General features: G+C 42.6%; 1 protein-coding gene across 3 annotated transcripts in view; it reads left to right on the top strand.

The window, feature by feature from the left end:
- GALC (galactosylceramidase) overlaps window positions 1–6,826 on the top strand; it is a 43,102-nt gene extending 36,276 nt beyond the window's left edge. For all 3 annotated transcript variants that reach the window (XM_036314718.1, XM_036314726.1, XM_036314734.1), the window contains 2 exons: window positions 1,411–1,487; window positions 5,323–6,826. In XM_036314718.1, the coding sequence (XP_036170611.1) occupies window positions 1,411–1,487; window positions 5,323–5,469 (224 nt within the window). In that variant the 3' untranslated portion in view covers window positions 5,470–6,826. The remainder of the gene's footprint in view (window positions 1–1,410; window positions 1,488–5,322) is intronic.
- The last annotated feature ends 16,804 nt before the right edge of the window (window positions 6,827–23,630 follow it).

Raw genomic sequence — 23,630 nt, 5'->3', positions numbered from 1 at the left:
CATGTTCTCTTGCTAGGTTCTCCAGCCAGGTTCTCCAGGTTCTCCAGCCAGGTTCTGTAGCCATGTTCCCTCGCTAGGTTCTCCAGGTTCTCCAGCCAGGTTCTGTAGCCATGTTCCCTCGCTAGGTTCTCCATCCAGGTTCTGTCCAGGTTCTCCAGCCAGGTTCAGTCACCAGGTTCTAGTCAGGTTCTCTTGCCAATTTCTGTAGTCAGGTTCAGTCCAGGATCTTTTGCCATGTTCTCTCCAGCGAAGTTCTTCTGTCTCTAGGTTCTGTGTAGGTTCTGTCTTCTAAGTTCTGTCTTCTAAGTTCTGTGTCTTGCTGTCTTGTTACATCTGTATTTATACCAGTTGATTCAATCCTATCAATCTCTATTACAAAGGTTAGGGCGTTTCTTATCTCCATTCCAGGGAGTAAAGATTATGTAGCTTAAGCATGATTGTTCATAGTTAAAGTGATTAATTACCCACCTGGCACTTAGTTGAGGGGTTTTATTCCCTCCCTAACTTCAGGGGAAAATCCCTATCTGGGGAAACAACCTTTCTCAGAGAGGAGACCTTGGTTAAAACACATAGTGCCAAGAAGGTGAGCAAACATATTAAGAACAGTATGCCATATATGCCAGGTCCCTTGAAACAGCAAGGATGGACCGGCTCCCGGCATTGCATTAATAAAAAATTCTATAGTTTGCTGCTCTCTGCCTCTTCCTAAGGGGTCCATAAGTAAAATGAAAATAAAACAGGAAGTGGGTAATAGAGACATGAGAGTAGAAGTTGCGTAATCATAGCGTGACTGACCTAGAAGGTACCTCACGTTTTCCAGTCCAGGAGCCAGAGAGGTTAATTGATTTGCCCCAGGTCTCAAAATGATTAGCGGTAGAATAGGAATTAAGAATTTAAATCTGTGTCTTTAGTCGCCACTGCTCCGTGTTTTAAACTACCCCCTCGGTCTCATCCTGGGTTTTTTCTCAGGCACTCATACATGATCACAGCCCAAGTTAACTCATTATTTTCTCTCCCTGATTCTCAGTGAATGCTGTTACCATATAATCAGTTACACCAGCTAGAAATCTTATGGTAGTCTTTTAATCCTCCTCCTGTCCTTCATATGTAGTCCAGTCAGGTAAAAGTGTGCCCTGGAAGTTTAGAAGCTATTGTGTTATATGATAGTTGGTTTGTGAGTTTATTTCTCTGGTTCTCTGGTGATTTCGCAGGTAGTATATGGTCCAGAGTAGGATCTCAATATGTGCTTGTTGAATGCATGCTCGAATGAAAGATGTTTTGTTTTAAATCATTTGTGGATCTGGAAAGGTCGATGTTTATTAAGGTCAACTCTACTACATACAAAAGCCACCTGAGAGCCCCCACTGAGTTTTGTGATTCTGTGATTTAGATAACCTTTTTGTGTTGCAGCTGGATGGCTCATATATGCTGTAGGGCAAGCTGAGGTTACAGCACAAGAATGGTATACACTCACTTTAACTATTAAGGTAAGTATTGCTTATCAGCATGCCTGGAGGTAAGATGTTTTTCTCTTGTCCCTTTCTAGCATTTTCTGTGAATAGATGGGGTGGTGGTGGTGGTGATAAGTAGTGGAAATAGGCAGAAAGCATGGCATGATACCAGCAAACCACCACTCCCTGGAATAGTAGTATGTGTCAGGGTAAACCCACAGGAGAGCCATCAGCTGTTGACTTTCCCACCTAATAATTCAACTGTTTTTTTCAATTTTGCTTGAATGAAGATTGTAATTGGAGCTTATAGGTTTAAGCAAAGTGTCATAACTTTATTTTTGATGGTTGAATATAATTTGTTTTTTTACTGTAAGCACAATGTTTTCAAAGTTGGTTTCCATGAATATATTTGTCAGAGAAGATACCAGGTTCATTGCAGTACCATTGGCCTCTAAAAATATTTTTCAGAATCACTGGTTGATCATGAGTTGTTGATTGACATGCTTCTAAGGGATGCTCTGTGGAGAAATTCTTCTGTATAAACATGCTTCTCTCTGCCAAGATAGTCCTGGCATAACAGGTTACAATAGAGATTAAAAGTGGAATTCAGAGAACCTTTTGAACTTGTTCTCTTCCTTTACCCAATCACCAAAACGACAATACTAAATTTCCAGGCAGTATCAATATGTATGGACCATCATAGTTTACTTAACTATACATACTTGATGGGCATAACTTTGTTCCCAGTTCTTTCCTTGTACAGGTAACTGAGGCATGTGAAGGATGCCTTTTTGCAGATAGAGGGGAGAGATCTTTTATGTGCCTCTTGGGGTACACATGTTCTATTATTTGTTTAGGCAGATATTTAGAGGTGGAATTGCATTTTAAATTTTAACAGATACTACCCTGTTGCTAGTCAAACTGTATCAATTCTATAGCATTTATAATAATATTTGATATTATCCGGTTTTAAAGATTTTTTTCAAGCTGATAGATATAATTTATATTTTCTTGATAATTAGGGAGGTTGTACATTTTATATTTATTGTCCATTTTATATTTATATAACTTTTCTCTGAAGTTACCCATTGAATTCTTTCCTGATTTTCTTACTGTGTTGTCTTTTTCTGATGGACCTAAATGAGTTTCTTATATACTAGCATTCTGGATAGTCTGTTATATGTGTTACAGATATTTTCTCCTGTTTTCTTGTTCTCATGATTTGTATTTTAATTTTGCTTATGGTATGTTTCATGAATAGAATTTAAAATTTTGGTATTGTCAAATATTTCACATTTTCTTCATTTGTTTTATATTTTGTTTAAGAAGGCATCCCTTTTCTTTAAATTAGGAGCTTTTCTCCCTGCCTCCAAACTAAATAAAGTTTGGGATGCGTTTTATGTTTAAGTCTTTAATCCATTTGGCATTTATTTGTGAATTATAAGGTGAAGAGCCCGATATAATCTTTTTAAGCAAATTGATAGCTATCATCATTTATTAAATAGACTGTCCTTTTGCCCATGATTTGAAGGCTGCATTTTTTGATGTAATAAATCATCACATGTGCATGGCTTGTTTCTGAACATTTCTCTGTTCTTTATATTGCTCTGCTTGTCTAGTATCCTATATTAGAGGCCCAGTGCATGAAATTTGTGTATGGGTAGGGTCCCTAGGCCTGGCTAGTGATCAGGGCTGATCAGGTTGCCTGCACACTCCCCCTCCTCCTTCCCTCACCACCCACACACCACCACCATGTGGTCTCCCTCTTCCCATCCACCCCCCGCCTCCCAGCCTCCCGCCGCCTCTTTCCCTCGCTCTCTCAGCACCCTACCGTCACTGCCGCTGCTCGCCCACCCCACAAGGGTCAGCTCATGTCATAGTGAGCGATTGAACTTCCAGTCTCCTGGTTGAACTCTCAAGGAAACACTTTGCATATTAGCCTTTTATATATATAGATAATAAAAGGCTAATATGCAAATCAACCGAACAGTGGAATGACCGATTGCTGTGATACACATTGACCACCAGGGTGCAGGCACTTAATGCAGGAGCTGCACCCTGGTGGTCAGTGTGCACTCACAGGGGGGGTGTCACTCAGCCAGAAGCCAGGCTCACGGCTGGCAAGTGCAGCGGTGGTAGAGGGAGCTTCTCCCACCTCCGCGGCAGTTGGACATCCCTCAAGGGCTCCCGGACTGTGAGAGGGTGCAGGCCAGGCTGAGGTACCTGCCCCACTCCTGAGTGCACGAATCTCATGCACCGGGCCTCTTGTTTTATTTATAAAAACAGGTGGCTAGCCTGTGGGCCATAGTTGGTTGACTCTTGTTCTTAAGGCAGTGAACTTGTAGATAAATCAATAAATAAAATTATGAATAACAATATGGAATAACGAGATAAAGTAGCTTACCAGATTGGATTTTCTCGATAGAGAGGTCAGGTAAGACCCCTTGGAGTGGGCAATGTTTGATCTGAGGGTGCCGCTGGGACTGGCCTTGTGTGAGGAGCAGCTCGGCCAGGTTGGCCAATGCCTGGGGAGTGGGGGGGTAGGGGGTGGTGAGGAGATGAGGTACTGTTAGACAGGTGTTGTGCTTAATATGATTTGTGTATGTGAGTCCCTTGGGTCTGTGTTAATATTCACCATTCCATACGTGGCAGGAGATGTTTAATGAGCACGTCTAGAGCTGGGGTGGCTGTGCATGTGTATAGTAACAGGGATACGTGTGGACAGCTAGGATTCAATTCCTAGCTCTGCTGGTAAGTCTTGACTTTGGTTTTTAATCTTCAGTCTGAGTGTCTCCATCTGTAAAATGAAAGAGCTAAATTGAAGCCTATTGCATTATAGACTTAAAAACAGATTTAATTTTAGTTCTTGGCCTCGTGCTTTGGATCTTTAGCTCTTCATCCTTTGAAATTAGCTAGTTTGAAATGTTTAGCTATAATTGCACGCTGTGAATATATGCTCATAAATGTACTATAATAATGAAAAGAAGCGCCGGCTAGCATTTACTCACTGTGTGCCAGGCCCTTAACTAAGTAGGAATGGCAGCCACATGAAGAGGATGTTACTTTATCTTCCTCTGTCAGTGACCACTAAGTCATTTCCTTTTTTTTTTTTTAAATATATTTTATTGACTTTTTACAGAGAGGAAGGGAGAGGGATAGAGAGTTAATAACATCGATGAGGGAGAAACACCGATCAGCTGCCTCCTGCACACTCCCTATTGGCGATGTGCCCGCAACCAAGGTACATGCCCTTGACCGGAATCGAACCTGGGACCCTTCAGTCCGCAGGCCGACGCTCTATCCACCGAGCCAACCCAGTTAGGGCTGCTAAGTCATTTCTATGCTTCTTCCCGTCTTACTGCCCCTGGCAATCATCACTGATGTTGACTAGTTTTCTAACTAAGGTTGGGCTCTTCATATGACTTTGAAGTTATATTCTGTACACTGGGACAGAAAGGACTTACATATATGGACATTTTGGTTCCATTACTCATGTATGCCCACGACCCATGCACATACAACCACTTGTAAAAAACAAATGTTTTTTCTTTTATTTCAGTGGGCTCTTGTCTAAAATTTTATAAGAAAAGTTTCACATTTCTATGGGTTTTACATTTTGGTGGAGTCCAAGGAAGTATTGTGATATTCCTTGTGCCTTGAAAACTATTACATAGGTAGATAAGAATTTCCTCAGAGAATATTGTTCCTGTATTTCAAACTTTTGTTCCAACCCATGGAGTTGTTTTCCTGCAGGAAGTCTTAAGTGAGGAGGGTGTTTGCTCCGCTAAGTGGGTGGGCCACAGGTTATTAAGAAATGGACTCCGGGCGATCATTTTCATATGTCTTCAAGGGTCGCCTTTCTTGCCCCCAGGGTCATCTCTCGGCCGGCATGTTGAATGGCAAGCTCCTGTGGTCAGAGGTCCCAGTGAATTTCCCCAAGAATGGCTGGGCTGCGATTGGAACTCACTCCTTTGATTTTGCACAGTTTGACAACTTTCACGTGGATGCCACACCCTAATATTCACAGAGCACCGTAGAACACACTTTGGATTTTTTTTTCTTTCTTTTTGGTTTGGTTCAGAGCCAATTCTTTTTTTTTTTGATGGATTGATATATAAGCCTTTGGAGGCTAAAAATAATGAAGAGTAAATGAAGAAGAAATATGTTTTTATTTGATCATGTGGAAGATTTTTTTTTTTTTTTTTTTAGAACTAGTTCCAAGGGGAAAAACAGGTGAATCTTTAACATCACCCGGTGTGTATCCTACTCTTCAGATGGTACATTGGTTCACCCCTAGGAGCGCTTTGGGTGGTCCAGACCTTGACACTTGGTGTTAATGTTGAGACCGCCCTCGTCACCTTATTTGGAAGTGATCATGCAGGTGATAATAACTTGATTATCTCAGAAATGTATTTATTAATGCCGATGTGTGTCTAAGTGAGCTGATGTCTTTGTCTTAAACTAAAGAACTCTAGAAATGCTGCTTTTTGAAGACCACTTCAATGTGTTATTCTAAAAAGTACTTTTTATTTTCATTTTTTATGATGATGGTTTTAAATTATAGATACGATGAATGGAATGATTTGAAAATTGTCTCATTAATAAACTACCTCTAAAGCCATTTCTGCAATAATAAATAATAGTAGATTAATTGGGTTATCTGCATTTTAAAAAATTCTTTCAGATCCACTTTCAGTCATATAACCTTATAACTCTCGGTTATAACATTTCTCCAGATGGCTGGAAGGAGGAAGAAAATACCCTATAGCCAATGCTGTAAGTGGGTCTAAAGATGAAATTGAAGCAAATTTCCTTATCTCATATCATGTGCTTTTCCTGGTCTGTCTTCTCATGTGTCTCTGGGAAGAGATTAAAGGTCAATGAATGAATTTTTTTTTTTCTATGCAGAAAAGGGGGACACTTAGCTAGTTGCTAATTTATAGAATTGGATCTAATATTTTGTGTGGTTAGATGCATTTATATCATTAAACTACCAATACATTTATATTTAAGTATGGGTGAGCATATTTGTCATGCAGTATAGTTTATATTTAAGAATTAGTGTACGTCCTAGAAACAACTTAGTCATTCATGTGGATAAAGTAAATTCTGGAATTCTTTTGAAAGTTTAAAGCTTCAATGAACTGATTCTTCAATTTTGAAATTTATAATCATTTCATATAGGCTAAACTGACATGAAATTTTGTATTACTATTAAACTCAAGAAACGAAATATTAGAATAAATCAGATTACAGAGACAAAATTTAAATTTAAACCATGTCTAAGTGATTTCCAGTTCAGTTCCTACATATTTTTTTAAAAATTAACTTTACTAAAATATAACTTACATACAATAAAATGTTCTTAATTTTAAGTATATAGTTCAATGAGTCTTGATTAAAGGATACATTCATGTAACCAAGACCCCAAACAAAATATCAAACATTTCCATCACTCCAGAAAGCTCTCTTGTACACCTGTACAGTATTTCCTCTCACTCCCCATCTCGGGAACCCATTCATCTGACTTCTGCCACTACTGATAAATTTACTTTTTTCCTAAACACATTAGAAGTGGCACCAGATGCTATGTACTATTTTGTGAATTGTTGTTTATTTCATTCAGCATAATGCTTTTGAGATTTGATTATGTGGCTGTGTATATCAGTGATTTGCTCCTTATTTGAAAGAGAATCCCATTGTATGGCTAGACCACAGATTGTCCTCCCAATTTTTGGTATTACAAATGAAGCTGTTATGAACATTTGTGGACAAGTCTTCGTGTGAACTTATGTTTTCATTTCTTCTGGGTAAATACCAAAGAGTGAAAATGCTGGATCTTTTGGGAAGTGTACATTTAACACATTGTATGCGGGAAACATATTTATACGTTTTACGTTGACTGGTAGTAGAGCGCGGGACACGTATTAATACGTTTTTTATAGACTAGCGGTAGAATGCGGGTAATGTATAAATACGTTTATTTTTATACCTTTTTATTGCTCTAAAGGGATGTTAACATGCAGATATATGAATTCCAAAGGACAAAATTTGGGTCTCTAACACATACAATGGTGAATTATGTATGTACTTCCAGGTATAATGGTAATCAATCTATTCAACTGCAAAAATGGCCTGCACCACCTGTTAGCGCGCGATAAAAACTACCCGCAAACAATGTGTTAACTTGAGAACAAACTGGCAAGTTGTTTTCCAAAATGATGGTATGATTTCACACTCCCAGTAGCAGTGTTTGAGAGGTTCTACATTATTGTCAGTGTTCATATTGTTGTTCTTTATAATTTTAATCCTCTCTTGTGGGTGTGTAGTAGGTACATTAGATGTTGAGCATCTTTTCAAGGGCTTATTTGACATTCATATATTTTATTTTGTGAAATCTCAATTCAAATCTTTTGCTCATTTAAAAAAATTGCGTTGTATGTCTTATCTATCTCTATATATAAAAGCCTAATATGCAAATTGTCCCTGTGGGAGTTCGACTGGGAGACCGATCACTTGCTATGATGTGCACTGACCACCATGGGATGGTGCAGAATGAAGTAATGCCCCTGCCCACAGCTGGCAGCCAGGGAAGGGAGGCCCCAGAGCTGGGAGGCCCCAGATCCAGAAGGCCCTGATCGCCGGCCAGGCCTAGGGACCCTCTCTGTGCACGATTTCGTGCACCGGGCCTCTAGTTGAGTCATACGAGCTCTTTATATATTCTAGATCAGTGGATCTCAACCTTCCTAATGCTGTGACCCTTTAATACAGTTGCTCATGTTGTGGTGACCCCCAACCATAAAATTATTTTCGTTGCTACTTCATAACTGTAATCTTGCTACTGTTATGAATTGTAATGTAAATATCTGATATGCAGGATGTATTTTCATTGTTACAAATTGAACATAATTAAAACATAGTGATTAATCACAAAACAATATGTAATTATATATGTGTTTTCCGATGGTCTTAGGCGACCCCTGTGAAAGAATCGTTTGACCCCCAAAGGGGTCATGAACCACAGGTTGAGAACCGCTGCTCTAGATGAAAAACACTCTGTAAATTGCCAGGGTTACTTCACACACTGTCTTTGTCCGTTCAGGATGCTGTAACACGGTAACCACATCCTGGGCAGCTTATAACCAGCAGGGACGCCTCACTGTGTCCTCACCTGGTGGAAGGTGCTAAGGAGCTGTCTGGAGCCTCTTTTATAAAAGCACGAATCCCATTCATGAGGGCCCCACCCGGTCCACGGGTCCCACATCCTAACACATCACATTGAGCATTAGGATTTCCCCATGAGAATCTGGAGGGACACAGACATTCAGGCTGCAGCACACACTGAAAAGTAACACCTGGAGGGGCTCCCCGGCAAGGGTTTGCACTTGAGTCCTTGAGTCCTCGTGTCTGGGTTGAATGCCCGCTCTGCTGCTCATCTGTCTGCCTTTGGCTGAATCCCTTGAGCCCTCTGCACTGAAGCTGCTGCCTCTGTAAAGCCAGGTAGCCAGGCTGGTCACCGAGGTACCTCGTAGCTCTCACTGTGAAGGTTATTTCCGTGAAGGTTATTTATTTATTTGTGAAATTCCGTGACTTGTCAATCCGTGTTTATTTATTTCAAATCTTGCTTAGGTGAAGAGGTAACTGCTTTCTAAGTCAATGTGGTTTGCCACCCGCCCTTGTTTCCCATACTGAACATGATCATACGATGCCTTGTACATTTTAACTCGAGCGAAATATGGCTTCATCAAGTGAAATCGCTTTGCAAGTGGTATTTTACTTCATCTTAAGTAACACAGACACACCTAGATTCCATTCTTCCATTATACGTGGCCTGCTTAATAAGGACTGTCTATCACACAGCACTGCTAGTAATATTTTAAAGATCATGGTATCAAAACATTGCGATAAGCTAGACTAGAATCAGGAGGTAGGATTTCGAAACCAGTGTTCTATAGTTTTTGCTCAGAGGTGGATTCTTCCTAACATTTTCCTTTTGTCTTGTTAATATTTTACTTTCACTTGAAAGAAAGCCTGGTTTTCCTTGTATGTCAGAAGTATTATAATTTCATTATATTCTGAACATAGTTTTTTTTGCTTAGTTAAAGCTCATGGATAAGTTGAAGCTGTTCTAAAATGTGTTCTCTTCCTCTTCTTTTAGCTCCTTCTCCTCTTCCCCTCCTCTCCCTCCATCTCATCTTTCTCCGTCTCCTTCTCCTCATTGCTCCCCCCTCTCCTACTCTTTCCCTCCTTTTTTTCCAACTTCTTCTTCCTTCCTCCTCCTCTCCTTCCTTCTCCAATGAAATTGAATTTGATGCTCCATGGAACTGGTAATTATTACTCAACTAAGAAAAATGCAGATACTTTGAGGGATGATGGGGGACTGTTGAGCAAGACATTTGAAGTGATTTTGTTCCAACAGGATATTTATAGCTGTTACATTCATGGGGAGAGGGAAACATTATAGAATTAAGTGATTTGAAGATTACACTGAAAAGACAGTTTACTGCTTTCTGCATCTGTTCAACAGATTGCACTGATTAATGTTTTCCAATTGTGTGGTATGTATTTGACACAATGTGGGGAGTGTTTTTAAGCCCATATGGAATATTTTATGTGCAAGGGGTACCGTGTGCTTTGGGGAGCACCTGGACTTTGGATCTGTGATTTTCGCTGCAATGGATTTACTTCTGTGTTTGGTAACAAACAGACTATCAGCCACTCAACTGGATGGCTCTGATAGACACAGGCAGAGGATACGATTTCCTGTAAGTACATGGTACTAGAACTTTCCTGTGTTGATGGATGGCTCTGCAGTGTGAGGGACACAATGGTATCCTCCCCAGGTGGGCCTGCACAGTTTCTGGCCCTGGAGGCTCACAGGGTTCCTCAGTTGCTCATGATGCTGTGTGAATATAGGGTCAGACTGTTTACATGTGGGAGGATTTGGGGGTGTCTCTACCCTCTTGCCTTGTTCCAAATGCTGTGGAGACTAGATGTGTACTTGGCTCAACCCTAGGCGCAACGGGTAACAATCCCAAACAATTGGAGAATATTTTGCAGGGCAGGGTGAGTTGAAGTTCGGTTTCTCAACCGAAGGCAAGCACACACCTCCAGAGCTCTCTTCCCACACATCCTCTATGACCGATTCACACAAACTCTGGTTATTTTTGCAAGTAATTAAGGTTTGCACATAAAACTAAGACACCGTGATGAATAGTTTTATGTGTTAGCGTGACTAGGCCATGGTACCCAGCTATTTGGTTAAACATTATTCTAGACGTTTCCGTGAAGGTTATTTATTTGTTTGCTTTAAGAGTTAACATTTAAATCAGTAGACTTTGAGTAAAGCAGATTACCCTCCATAATGTGGGTGGGTCTCATCCAATCAGTTAAATGACTTTAAAAAAAACCTACCCCAAACCCCAATACCGACTTTCCTGGGAGAAGCGGGAGTCTGCCAGTGGGTTGCCTTTGGATTTAAACGGCCACTCTTACCTGGGTCTCTAGCTGCCGGCCTGCCACAGATTTGAACTTGCTAAGCATCCACAATTGTGCGAGCCAATTCCTTGAAATAAATCTCTCTCTGTGTGTATATATCCTGGTGGTCCTGTTTCTCTGGAGAACCCTGTCTAATACAGATGCCTTTATCCGAGTGAAAGTAGATAAACTCTTCTGTTTGGAGTATTGCATTACATTTTCCAATAAAAATGTACCTTATAGCACGGGGATTTTGAGCTGTTTTTCAGAGAGCATAGAAGAGTGCATGGGAAATCTTCAGTGACCATAAACATTTGTGAGTGACTGTTGAGCGAAAAACTTACAATTAGTCTAACGGATGACTTTCCCCCTAGTAGTGTAAATGATATAGGGACCATTAATTTAATCCTCTAAAGGGAGTGCACATGGCTTGCTGGGTCATGGTGATGCTTAAGTCAAAAGTTTGTTTAAACAACTGACTTTTGAAAATCCCTCTTTTCATGGTTCAGGAGCATTTTACTTCCCACATAGTCCATTTTTTTTTAATTGCTGTTCACGAGGGGGAAAAGGGCCTGACCCTTCCTTCCCATTTAAGAAGAGATGCTAGAAAGACCAACGTGTGTGTCATTCACTGGAATTTAGTAAAACTCTGGCCAGAGTCACCGGAGAAGCTGGGAGCTACAGTCTTTTAGCTGGGCTCCCGGACACTTCAAATACAACTGGGATTAAGTTATTAAGGGCGAAGGGGTCTGTGCATATTGGAGCCAGTGACCTGCACTAACATCTCCATCTGTGGAAAGGCATTTTGCTTAGTTACTTTCAGTACTGCTCTATTCAAGCTGGTAGACCCGATCCACATGGCTTTTTAGGGGAAAAAGACTGACATGACTGTAACATGTCAGAGCCAGAGGGGCCTTAGACTTTGTCTGGCAGAGGAAGAGACGGAAACCCTCAGAAGTGAGGTGACTTCAGTAGACGTTAAACGCACTGGGAAGGCTTCTTGGGAGCAGGGAGCCAGCATCTCAGCCTGTGTCCACACTCCCCCGCTCCCCCTCCCATCCCCCCCGCCCCGCCATCTTTGCCATTTCAGGTTTCATAGAAGTCAGAGAGTTACCCATCCCTTCAGTGCTGTGTTGTTTCCTAAACTGTGCAGATCCCTGCCATTTGGGAATCAGCGAGCCCGAACTCTTGCTGTGCCACTCACACTGTTTCTTCTTAGTAGCAAAAAAGTCATTCCTATTCCTAGCATCTTGAAATCACAGCCTGCCTCTATGGAGAATTAGTTTGTCAGCTCCATGGAAGCCAGGATCAAGGCTGATGACGCCCCACTGTGTCTGTCCTGCCTCGCGTGGTCCTTGATGCATAATATGTAACACAACATATCAATAGCTGTGGGGCGAATGGATGTAGTGTTTACGAGGTGGCAGACACTACGTTAAGCAGTATTCATGAGTTATCTCATTCCATCCTCATAACAACCCCATGAGGTAGGTAATATTTGAAACTGAACCTTGAAAATGTGCCCAAGGACGCAGACACAGTGAGTGTTGGCTCATGGATGGGTCTGTCTGACTCCATCCTGAATTATTAGGGAAGCTGGAGGTTTGGGGGTTGCTGTTGATTAGCATATGGAATGTATAAGACTACCCTTAGGTTCAATATGGTGAATTTTAAAGGGCTGACTAGCTGACATGTTATCCAGCACAACAGATAAGTTACTTAGCTTTACAAAAAATGGAAGAATAAAATAGGAAAAACTGACTGTTGGGTTGGCCAAAGATAACTGGGTATTGTGGAGAGTGGGGTGAAGTTGAGTGGAGAGTAGTTATTCCATAAAGTTTCTACCCTATCTTTTTTAAAAATATATTTTTATTGATTTCAGAGAGGAAAGAAGAGGGAAAGAGATAGAAACATCTATGATGAGAAAGAATCATCGATTGGTTGCCTCCCCCATGCTCCCCACTAGGGATCAAGCCCACAACCCCAGCATGTGCCCTGACTGGGAATCAAACCGTGATCTCCTGGTCCATAGGTTGATGCTCAACCACTGAGCCACGCCAGCCAGGCGACCCTATCTTGTTTGAGATGACCAGCGACGTTCTTCTGAGCCATAAATGGTGTTATGGCATCGAGAGCATGAATGAGAGACATTGGAATCTTACTCCAGGATTTGTTTCCATGATGCTAAGTCTTTTTCAGAGGAAGTAGTGAATTTGTGCAGGAGTGGAGGAAAGCACTGAGCTACAGGGACTAACTCTGGTTTCTATGCCTCAGGCGCTGCTCTTCCGCTTCCAGGGGAGATAATTTTTATATTTTTGTGTATATTTTTTGCCAGAGGCATTTCTAATGCCTGAAGCCTGTGTTTAGTGGTGAGGATGTGATCCTGTTTCTCAGACTCTTACAGAGAGATCTGAGCCATTGTGTTGGAGACAGAACCCCTTAAGTTGACCTTTGGGACTGATCTGGGCTAGGGCTCAAGTCTTTGAGTGTTGGATGTGGGCTAGAGGTCATGTGGACACATTCCTTTAAAACTTTATTTATATCCCTCCATATTTCAGAGCCTCGTTCTCAGCTGTGGATGCTCATTAGAATCATCTGAGGACACCTAAATGCTGATGCCCAGGTTCTACCCCAAAGGATCTGATTTATTTGGTTTGGAGAGCGGTCCAGGCATTGGCATTTAATTTAGAAGCATCTCAGGTGATTTGATGTGTAGTCAGGGTTGAGAGTCATTCTTGTAGCCTCACAAGGCTCCTGCCTGCCCCAGCAACCACTGATTTTCTTGGCTTTTCTTCCTTTCCTGTAACCTGGCTCATGTAGCATGGGGGGCTTGTGCTTGTATTGAATGGCATTTCTAGGGCTGTCATAGACTGTGCATTCATTCCACTGGGGTAGGTGAGGGGAGAGAGTGGAAGGCTCTATGAGAAGCAGAGTGAGGTGTATAGAGCAATGGACTATTTTTATTTTTATTTAAAAATTCTGAATAAAACTAATGAGCAAAATAATAAACAGCAAACAAGTATGAACTAGAAAAGTTTTATGGTTTTTTTTATAAGCAGTAAACCTGAGTGCAGATTATCTTCCCAGAAATGGAAACATTAGGCTACATGCATGCTTTTCTAAGAAAAAAGGCTTTAATAAAACTGACTCAAGAAGAACTAAAAAAAGGGAAAGAAAATGACCAGTTATCATTGAATGAATTAAGCCATTTGTCATAAAATATCAGGCACAAACAGTTTCCAGTTCAGTAATTTTAAATTACTGAGGATCAGATAGTTCTTAGGCCACTTAAAAGTGTTCTAGAATAGAGGAAAAAGAGGTAAAGCTTCTGAATTATCTTTATGAAGCAAGAACATTCGTATAAAATTATGGGTGAGGGTATCATTTAAAAACAATGAGCTAAGCAATCTAATCTTTCCTAAAAACATTGACATGCAAGTCCTACATGAAGTATAAGCAAATAGCATCTAGCAATGCAGAAAAGGATAGCACCATGGCCAAGTGAGGTCCATTTTACCAAATCAAAGAGGGATCAGTAGTGGAAGTCAGCTAAGGCAGTTCTCTATGTTGATGGGTAAAGGAGAGAGGGTCACATGGCAAAGGCATTTGATAAAAGTCAATATATGTCCTGGATAAGCAAAACAATAAAATAGTAATAGATTATATTAGGAAAATTTCCATGAGTTATTTTCATGTTGCTTAATGGTGAAACACTAGCACCAGGTCAAGTTATAAATGGTCAGGATCCCCACAGCAAAACCACTATTATTTGAGAGATGGAACAAGAAGTTTAGAGCACCAACTGAACAGTGCTTCCTGTATTCCAGGTAAATCATTTAATCCTCCCAAAACTCCACAAAAGAGACACTGTTATTCCCATTTTACCTGTGAGAAAATAGAAACACAGGGAAGTGACTTGCCCAAAATCGCACTGCTGGGGAGTGACAGAGCTGGAATTAGAATCTGTGCCTCTCCTGCCCTTCTAGGAAGAAAATTCTTGCTAATGGGAGCCTTGAGTAGATGGGGATTGGGAGATAATTTTGTAAAGATGGCTTTCCTTCTCTATGTATTAGTGAATTAAGTTATACTCCAATTATAATTCTTACCTTAAAAAAAATTATTCTAAAGTTCCTCCAGAGGGTTAAATATTCAAGGATAGGCCAGGAAAAAATCTGAAAGGAAATATAAAGAGAAAGGACTTGAAATTGTAGCAAAGCAGGGAGCATGGTAATGGCCCAGTATTTAACTAGTGTAGGTCAAAGAATGGGGTCAGCTAACCAAGGCCAATTAAAGCCTTGCCCCCCATTTACATATTGTCTTTGGTTACTTTTGTGGTACACCAGCAGAACTGAGCAGTTGCCAGAGACCGTATGGCCAGGAAAGCCAAAAATACTTCCTATCTGTTTCTTTACAGAAAAACTTTGCCAACCCCTGGCATGGAATAAAGTCCACAATCAAGTGCCTGTAGATGGCATTTAAAAATCAGTGGGACTACATGGTTATGGCAGTTGTCTTATTTCTCCCCTCACTCCCATACACACATACAAATTGCAAATCCTATATAATAAAAGCCTAATACTCTAAGTGTCCAGTCATCTGGTTGTCCATTCAACCAATCAAAGCATAATATGCTAATGATATGCTAAGGTCGCTCAACTGCTCGCTATGACGTGCGCTGACCACCAGGGGGCAGATGCTCCGACCGGTAGGTTAGCTTGCTGCTGGGGTCCGGCCAATTGGGACTGAACGAAACAGGCCAACACGCCCTGGAGCCCTACCACGGCTCCTTTCTGTCTGGCCAATCTGCCGCATCCCTCCCTGGCCCCAATTGTGCACCAGTGGGGTTCCTTGGCCTGGCCCGCGCCCTCTCGCAATCTGGGACCCCTTGAAGGGATGTTGGAGGGCTGGTTTTGGCCTGATCCCTCAGGCCAGGCCAAGGGACCCCACTGGTGCATGAATTCGTGCACCGGGCTTCTAGTAGTAAATGATAATTGTAATGAAAGAAAAGGCAGCTTTTATCAATTTGCGCTGGAAGAAGTTTTACCAGGATGCTATAGACAAGGAAAAAGGAAGAGTTTTCAGATATGAAGATAAACATTTTAAGTGGCAGGGGAACAGTGGAAACAATGTTGAAAGTCAAATGGCTAACTTGGAAAAATATGTGTAAGAAGTGTTTTTGCATGGTTCAGCATTTAGTGCTCAGGGTTCAGTCGCAGATGACAGGACCACTCTGACTCCTTAAATAGGAAGGGATTTAATACAAGGAATGAAACCCTTGTGAGGACTGGAGGAGGAGATCCCCGAGCTGGTCTACCAAGGCACCTGCTGTTGGGGTTCACCTAGGAAGCTTCTGAGGAAGCTGCTTTCTCCTCTGCTGGTCATTGGGCCCCAGGGTCACGGCTGTGAGCCAAGAGCAGGAAGCTGCAGCCAGAACCATTGGCTCACAAGGCCCACTGAGCCCAGTGATCCCCCAGGAGCCAATGTGAATGCCATAGGTGCCTCGGGGGCTGACTCAGTTTCTCATTCAAATCCCTGCCAGCATGTCCCACTGGTAGAATTACATCACATTTGAAATTTTAGCTGCAAGGGAGTCTAGCAAGTGTGGTTTTTAGCAACAGGAGGAGATTAGGGCAGATGTTGAAGGAGCCAATCTACTGCTCACGATGATGTGCTCTGGAACATACATAAAGAGCTGTGAGATGCTAACCAGAAAAAAATAAGTGCCCTAATTTAAAAAACAGGCATTGGAGAAGACAGATCACTCAAAAGAAGAAAATTAAGAGGTCATTAAAAATGAAAATTTGTTTAACCTTCTTATAATGAAAAACTGCAACTGAAATCACCAGGGATAAACTTGATATTTTCAAGGAAATGGGGGGAGGAGGCAACCTCATGCCACTACAAAGTCAGAAAGCCTTGGTAAAGGACAGAGCAGAGTCCCTGACTCAGAGACCCTGCTGCTGGAGATATCTGCTGAGAAAGGAGATGAGCTCATGAAGTTAACCAGAGGCATGTCCAAGCTCTTCATGGCAAAGTACCGCAAACCATCAAAATGCCCATCAAACGGACTGAGGAATAAATGATGGTACATTTACACCACAATATACCCCACCGCCTTTGAAAAGCATGAGAGGCATTGCTCAGCGAGGGCATCGTGCACAGGCCGTGGAACTACAGTGGCTGAGTTTGAACCCTGATTCTATCACTTACTAGCAATGGGATCTTTGAATATAATTTGTTTTTCCATTTGTAGAATAGAGATAACAGCAGCAACGTAAGCATCATAACAGATAATAACGTATTGGCTGGGGTCTTAGGAGAATTGCCTGAGTTAATAGGATGCCTCCTTTTTAGCTCTCAGTGAATAGTCGATGTTATTATGTTGGTTGCTCAAGATCCATGACCGTGGCGTGACATTTCAAGTGATAAAAGAAGGTTTAAAAAATCAAGTGCATTATGATCTGTTGTGTATAAAAAGCAGTGTACATGTGAGCGCACACACATAAATAGCAGAGGCACCAATGGAATTTTCCAGAGTGTGTTTAAGATATTAGAAGAGGTCATTAAAAATGAAAGTCTGTTCAACCTTATTATGTTTAAGCTCTTTGGGATTTCAGGTGATTTTACGTAATTGGCATTGTCTTATACTGTGTGTATGCATACAATGTGCCATGTAGCGTTTTTAAAAAGTTATTAAAAAAACAAAAGGAGAGTGTAAACTCCCTTTTATGATTTTGACTAAAATAAGACACAACTTGCCTACTGGCAGACAGGGCCCCACGGTCCCCGAGGAGAAGCTGAGAGTATGGGCCATGCTTGGAAAGACTCTGGACCACAGCAGGGAGTTGGGGTCTCCCAGCAGGAGTCAGGCACCAGCTCAGATCTCCATGGCAACCACATGAAAAGTTTTTTAAAAGGGAAGAAAGTGCCTCTCTTTATCATTAGGAGCATAAAAATGAGAAGCTTATCATTTTTATGTTTTTGACAGCATCCCTCTTTCCTCCATTCCCAAATTCCCAGAGCAAGAATCCCAGCCCTCTGACCACAGGTTCAGACAACAAACGAACGATGTGGTGCATACTCTCTTTTCATAAACGGCAGATGTTTCCTGTTCTGATGACCTGCAGACTCTGGAGATGCTGTTTAATAAACATGCGGGAAATGAGGCATCTAAATGAGTGGTGTCCTCTTCAAAACAGAGCTAGCCAATTTCTGAGTCCTTCGGAAAGTGCCTGGGAGGCTGGAGGGGAGGGGAGCCCCCACATCTGCTGTTCCGATGTATGATGGCTAAGCTTCTGCCTGACCCTCGAATGACAGCTGTCCCTCTCATCCAGAGATATGTCTTCATTGTGGGAGAGTTACAATCATTAGAAGTCAGTTGTTTTGAGCCCCAAATCTGCCTTTCTAGAACTTCCACCCGTTTATTCTGATTCTAGGTCAGAATCAACTCTGAGAAAGTTGTAACTCTCACCATAACACACAGTCCTTCAAGTAGATAAAGGTCACTGTCATCGACTGTTTTAGGAAGTGGTATTGCTTTATCATCTACTAGAGGCCTGGTGCACGAAAATCGCGCACTCGGGGCGGGGTCCCTCAGCCCAGCCTGTGCCCTCTTGCAGCCCAGGAGCCCTTGTGTGATGTCTGACTGATGGCTTAGGCCCACTCCCTGGGGGTAGCGGGCCTAAGCTGTCAGTTGGACATCCTGAGCGCTGCTGTGGATGCGGGAGAGGCTCCCGCCACCCTGTGGGAGTGCACTGACCACAGGGGGCAGCTCCTGCGTTGAGCATCTGACCCCTGGTGGTCAGTGTGTGTCATAGTGATCAGTCGTTCTGTGGTTCTGTCAATTTGCATATTAGCCTTTTATTATATAGGATGATAGGGTATTTCAGGAATTCTTCGGTACTGGGGGTATAAAGGTAGAGCAGACACACCTCTAACATTTTTGGGCAACTCCACTGTACATAGGTCTCCCCCAGGAGTGACAGGTAGGGATCTGCCAAAAAATGTTTTCCTAACCCAAAATATAGTTTTTCCTGAGAGTCACTTTAAGATTCCTCTCTTAGGAGGCAGAAGCCATTTGCAGCGTGCGCACACACACACACACACACACACACAATTGGATCTATTCTCAGTAATGTAATTATTACAATTATTGTCTTTTTCAGGACAACACTCATTTGGATGTCATAATACCTTTGTTAGAAACCCAGTCACTTAACCTTGTTTATTATTTAACAAATAGTGATTGAAGATTTACAAAGCCCCTGTTTCCATGGAATTTATATTCTTAGAGCAGGGATCAGCCAACTTTTTCTCTATAAGTGGTCAGATAGTAAATATTTTAGGCTTTGTGGTGCATAGGTCTCTTGGACACTACTCAACCCTGCCATTTCCACACTAAAGCAGCCACAGACAAGACAGAAATGAATGGACATGGCTGTCTCCAGTAGAACTTTATTTACAAAACAGATGGCTGTCTTGGGTGTTGTAGTTTGATGACTCCTGTTCTGGACAATAAAATAGAGATTTGAAATGGCAGGTATGACTAAGTGCTAAGAATGAAAATAAGACAGGAGGCACAGCAGGGGACCAGTCATGTAGGAACTTAAGATGAGTGAGATTGGAAATCCTTGGACGGTTTGTATAGGGAAATGGCCTGCTCTGACTCCCAGCTCCAGGGGAGCGCACTGGTTGGAAACTTGGAGACTGGTTGGGAGGGTATTGCAGTGGTCCAATCGTTAAGAATGGTGACTGGTACTAGGATAGCAGTGATTGAGGTAAGAAGTGGTTGCATTCTAGGTAGATTTAAAAGGTCTAACCAGTAGGCTCTGGTGAGGGTCTATATAAAAGTTCAAGGATGATTCTAAGATTTTAGTCTGAGCAGATGGAAGAATGTCTTTCCTATCCACTGAGATGAATAAGAGAAGAGGAACAGGTTTAGGGCAAAAGGCCAAATATTCTGTTGGGGCATGTTACATTTGAGCTGCTTGTCAGACATCCAGGTAGTTATCGAACAGACATTTGGGTATGAGTCTGAGATTGAGGGGAGATATCTGGTGTTACAAATTTGAGAGTCACCGGCACGTGGTCCTTTCAGTGGGGATGAGATCAGCTTGGGAGTGAGAATTGATGTAGAAGAGAGGCCCAAGGATGGAGCCCTGGGATATTCTGGTGTTTGTAGATTAGGGAGTAGAGACCAGGGAGAAGAGAATTCAGCTGAAGAAACAGAATGAGTGGCCAGCGTTTAGGAGAGAGGAAAGGGAGCGTGGACTCGGGGTAGAGAGGGGGATGGACAAGCCGATGTCCCGTGGGATGGCGCCGCTGGGATGCGGGCTGAGAATGTCCTGTGATTGGCTGCTGGAGCTCAGCAAGAGAGCGCTTTGCCTTTCCTCTTGGACCCCGCGTTCCATTCCCTCTGTGGTCCCCACTGCAACTTTCAGTGAGCTGCCAGGCCATCACTCTTTCCTGATCCTGTTATCACAGACAAGTTGTATTTTCTTTGTGACTTGGTGACTTGGCGGGGAAATTGTACCTCCCAAATTGCTCATAATCCTTGGCTAAACTGCTTCCTTTGTGCTGAAAAGAAAAAAAAGGAAGCCAGCAGAGTTAAAGAATCATTTCTTGGAATGAAGAGGAAAGATTTCTGACAAAAATACAGTCACATCATCTACCACCCCACCCCCCTCTCCCTGTTCCATGTGGCAGGATGAACTTTACTGGCCAAGATAGTTTTCTTCTCACAGAGTGAAAATGCAGCTTCCCCTGAGAGGAATGGGAAGCCTTCTGGCTTTCACATGGAGGCGAAAGGAATGGTCTTTCATGAGTGGGTGAGGGTGTGTGTATAGGGCAAATGTGGGGTGAGGAGGAGGGTGGCCAAGAGGTGAGAGAGAATGGGCAGAGGGTGTGAGAAGTCTGGCAGAAGGAGCAAGAGCAGTGCAGAAATGGTGCTCGTGGAGGCGGCAGGCTTTTGTTGTGAGTATCATTTGAGTGTGTTTGACCCAGAATTGGCCCCATGTTTAAGGCCATAGATCCAGGAAATCGGTCCCCTCCTTCCTCTTCCCTTTTTCCGTCACAGCAAAGATGACACCTGGCACTCTGAGCTCGCATCTGTTCGTGCCTTTGTTCTATTTTTTTTCCCCAACCGGCTTCAATTTGGATATCTGAGGTTTAGAAGTGACACTCCAGCTATTTCCTCCACGCCCACTCCAGTGAATGATCTTGGACTCCCTCTGCTTGGCAGGGCTCTCTTCAGTTCCCACTGAGCAGAGTCTTGGTCAGGCCACTGTTTTGACACGGTGTCACGTGCTTGGCACTCCCCCCAATGGTCTTCTTGGATTATTGAACTACTGTCTTCTAGGCTCCAAATCTTGTGATTGATGGATGACCAGCTGCCCCTGAATAAAGCTGGGAGCCAGGGGATTGAGGGGACCTCTGGATAGTTTGGGTCCCAAGCCAAGGACTACACCCTGTGTTTAGAAGGTCGGGCCAGATATATCCTTTAGATTAGTGGTGTACCCAGAAAGATGGAACAGTTCTAGACTTACGTAATGACTCTTTTTGTTACGGGGCTTTCTCAAGTCCGTAATGTCACGTTTATGTAATGTCCTGGGTACCAGGTAGCAATTCACAGAACAAGTAGGTGGTAGAAAGCATGTTATTTTAACACCTGCTACCAGAAATATTCCCAGAAAGGGAGCTATATGAGGAAAGTATCTTGAGTCATTTAGGGAGTCAAGACAACCCAAGGAATTTCAAAATGCCGTGTTTAGATATCATGACTTTGGGGGGAAGGAGAAGAGTGGAAGGGGCTGGGAAAGGTGCCAGAAGCTGGCCCAGGGTGAAGTGTGCTTTGATTCTTTTATTAGGATTCCAGGGAAGCAGAACCAATAGGATCTGGACATATATGCACCTGTACATGCGGAAAGAGATTTATAAGTATTTGGCTCCCATAATTATGGAGGCAGAGAAATCTTGCAATCTGCTGTCTGCAAGATGGGTATTCCAGTCCAGACCTGAAGGCCTGAGGGCCAGGAGCAGCAAACAAAGGGTCACTGTCTCAGCTCCAACAGCCAGGTTGAGTGAATTCAACCTTCCTCCCCTTTTCTTTCAATTCAGGCCCTCAGACTGGGTGATGCTGACTGGGTTATGCTGCCTGCTTTACTGAGTCCACCAATTCAAATGCGAATCTCTTTGGGAAATTCACTCACAGATACACCTCAAAATAATGTTTAACTTGATGTCTGGGCATCTATGACCCTGTCAGGTTGACACACGGAAGCAAGCATCACAGCGCCCCTGCTGCTAAGGAGCTCAGAGGAATTTTATGCCCTGAGGTGGCAAGGGCTCAGTATAAGGGGCTGTGAGTTGGTAAAGTAACCACCCCAATGCTCCCAGTTTGCCGAAATCTTTACTCAAGTGTTCTGTGCACACAAGTGTATGCCTCTTCTAAGTGGTGTGCTTGTGTGTGTACACGTGCATGGATGTGTGTGTATGTGTGGATAACGTAGGTAAATGTGTGTGTGAGAGAGACAGAGAGACAGAGTGGTTTGTGCAGGTGGGAGGAACTGACATTCCCCCACAAGGGCTGCCATGGTGCAGAGCAGGGATTGGTTGAGGGGGGAATCCAGAAATTAAGCATATTCAGCAGAAGCAGGACTCTGAATGAGAGGTGGCGGAAAGGCACAGTTACCCAGAAATCTAGTGGGTGGTTGACATGAAATGGGAGTTGCAGTCGATCTCGTCTAGATTATAGGGGTGTGATGATGCCAGTGACATGTTCTCAGTGCGCTATGGGGCTCCGTTAACTGTCGGTAAAATAACTCCTGAGGTTAACTGACTTACAATGACTACCTCCGACAATAACTACCGTCTAGTCCCAACCAAGTCAATATTCTGGATTATTCCCCTAGCTTTCTATCCCTCTCTAGTTATCATCTTTCGACAATTTTCCATTTCCTCTTTCATCAAAGGCACTTTAAACCTAATTGTAGCAGACAACACTGTTGGGGCGCGGGTGTGATTTTTCTACAGTGGCTTGGGATGTAGGATCCTGCCAACTTTTACTCAGGGTCTTACAAGTATAATTCCATAAAAGCAACTTGGCTTACCTGGAACTTTAGGGCCCCAGTTGTATAAGATTAATTCGATTTTCCTGCAAGCTACTGCATATCCAAATGACAAAACGTGAGTGCAGTGTTTCCCTGAAGTCTTGAATGGCTTTGCAAATTTGTGTGTAAACTCACCTGTCCTCTCCAGAGTGGTCCACCCTCCCATTCCCTATTCTGAGATGGCACACGGCACCGTTCCGATGCGTCAGCCGCTGAGCTCCGGCCATCAAATGCTAATCAGATAAATATATTATTAGCAAGGAATCCCATAAATTGTGTCTTCAGAGTGAAAGTAAAGGCAGTGCAAATTTAAAATTCACAGTGAAGCCATCACAGCTTTTTAGGATGCTATAAAAGTCCATTTTAATAAATATCACATAGTTTACCTGCAGCCCGTTAAATGCATTTTAGAGATAGGCCAAGTGAAAAGTGTAATCTGCTTTTAAGCACTTCTACTCGTATAAATTACCCAAATGAAGTATTTGGGCATGCTTGCACTGCTAAACGAGGCAGAAGACTTTACCAAACTTCTATGTTACTAATGCTCCCCAGTGCTTTTGCTGTGTTAGGAATGAGTTATGCAACGTAAGGGCAA

Source organism: Myotis myotis, unplaced genomic scaffold (genome assembly GCF_014108235.1).
Source record: "Myotis myotis isolate mMyoMyo1 unplaced genomic scaffold, mMyoMyo1.p scaffold_m19_p_1, whole genome shotgun sequence".
Taxonomy (NCBI): Eukaryota; Metazoa; Chordata; class Mammalia; order Chiroptera; family Vespertilionidae; genus Myotis; species Myotis myotis.
The sequence above is the reverse complement of the archived record's forward strand: the minus strand, read 5'-3'. Positions and strand labels throughout refer to the sequence as shown.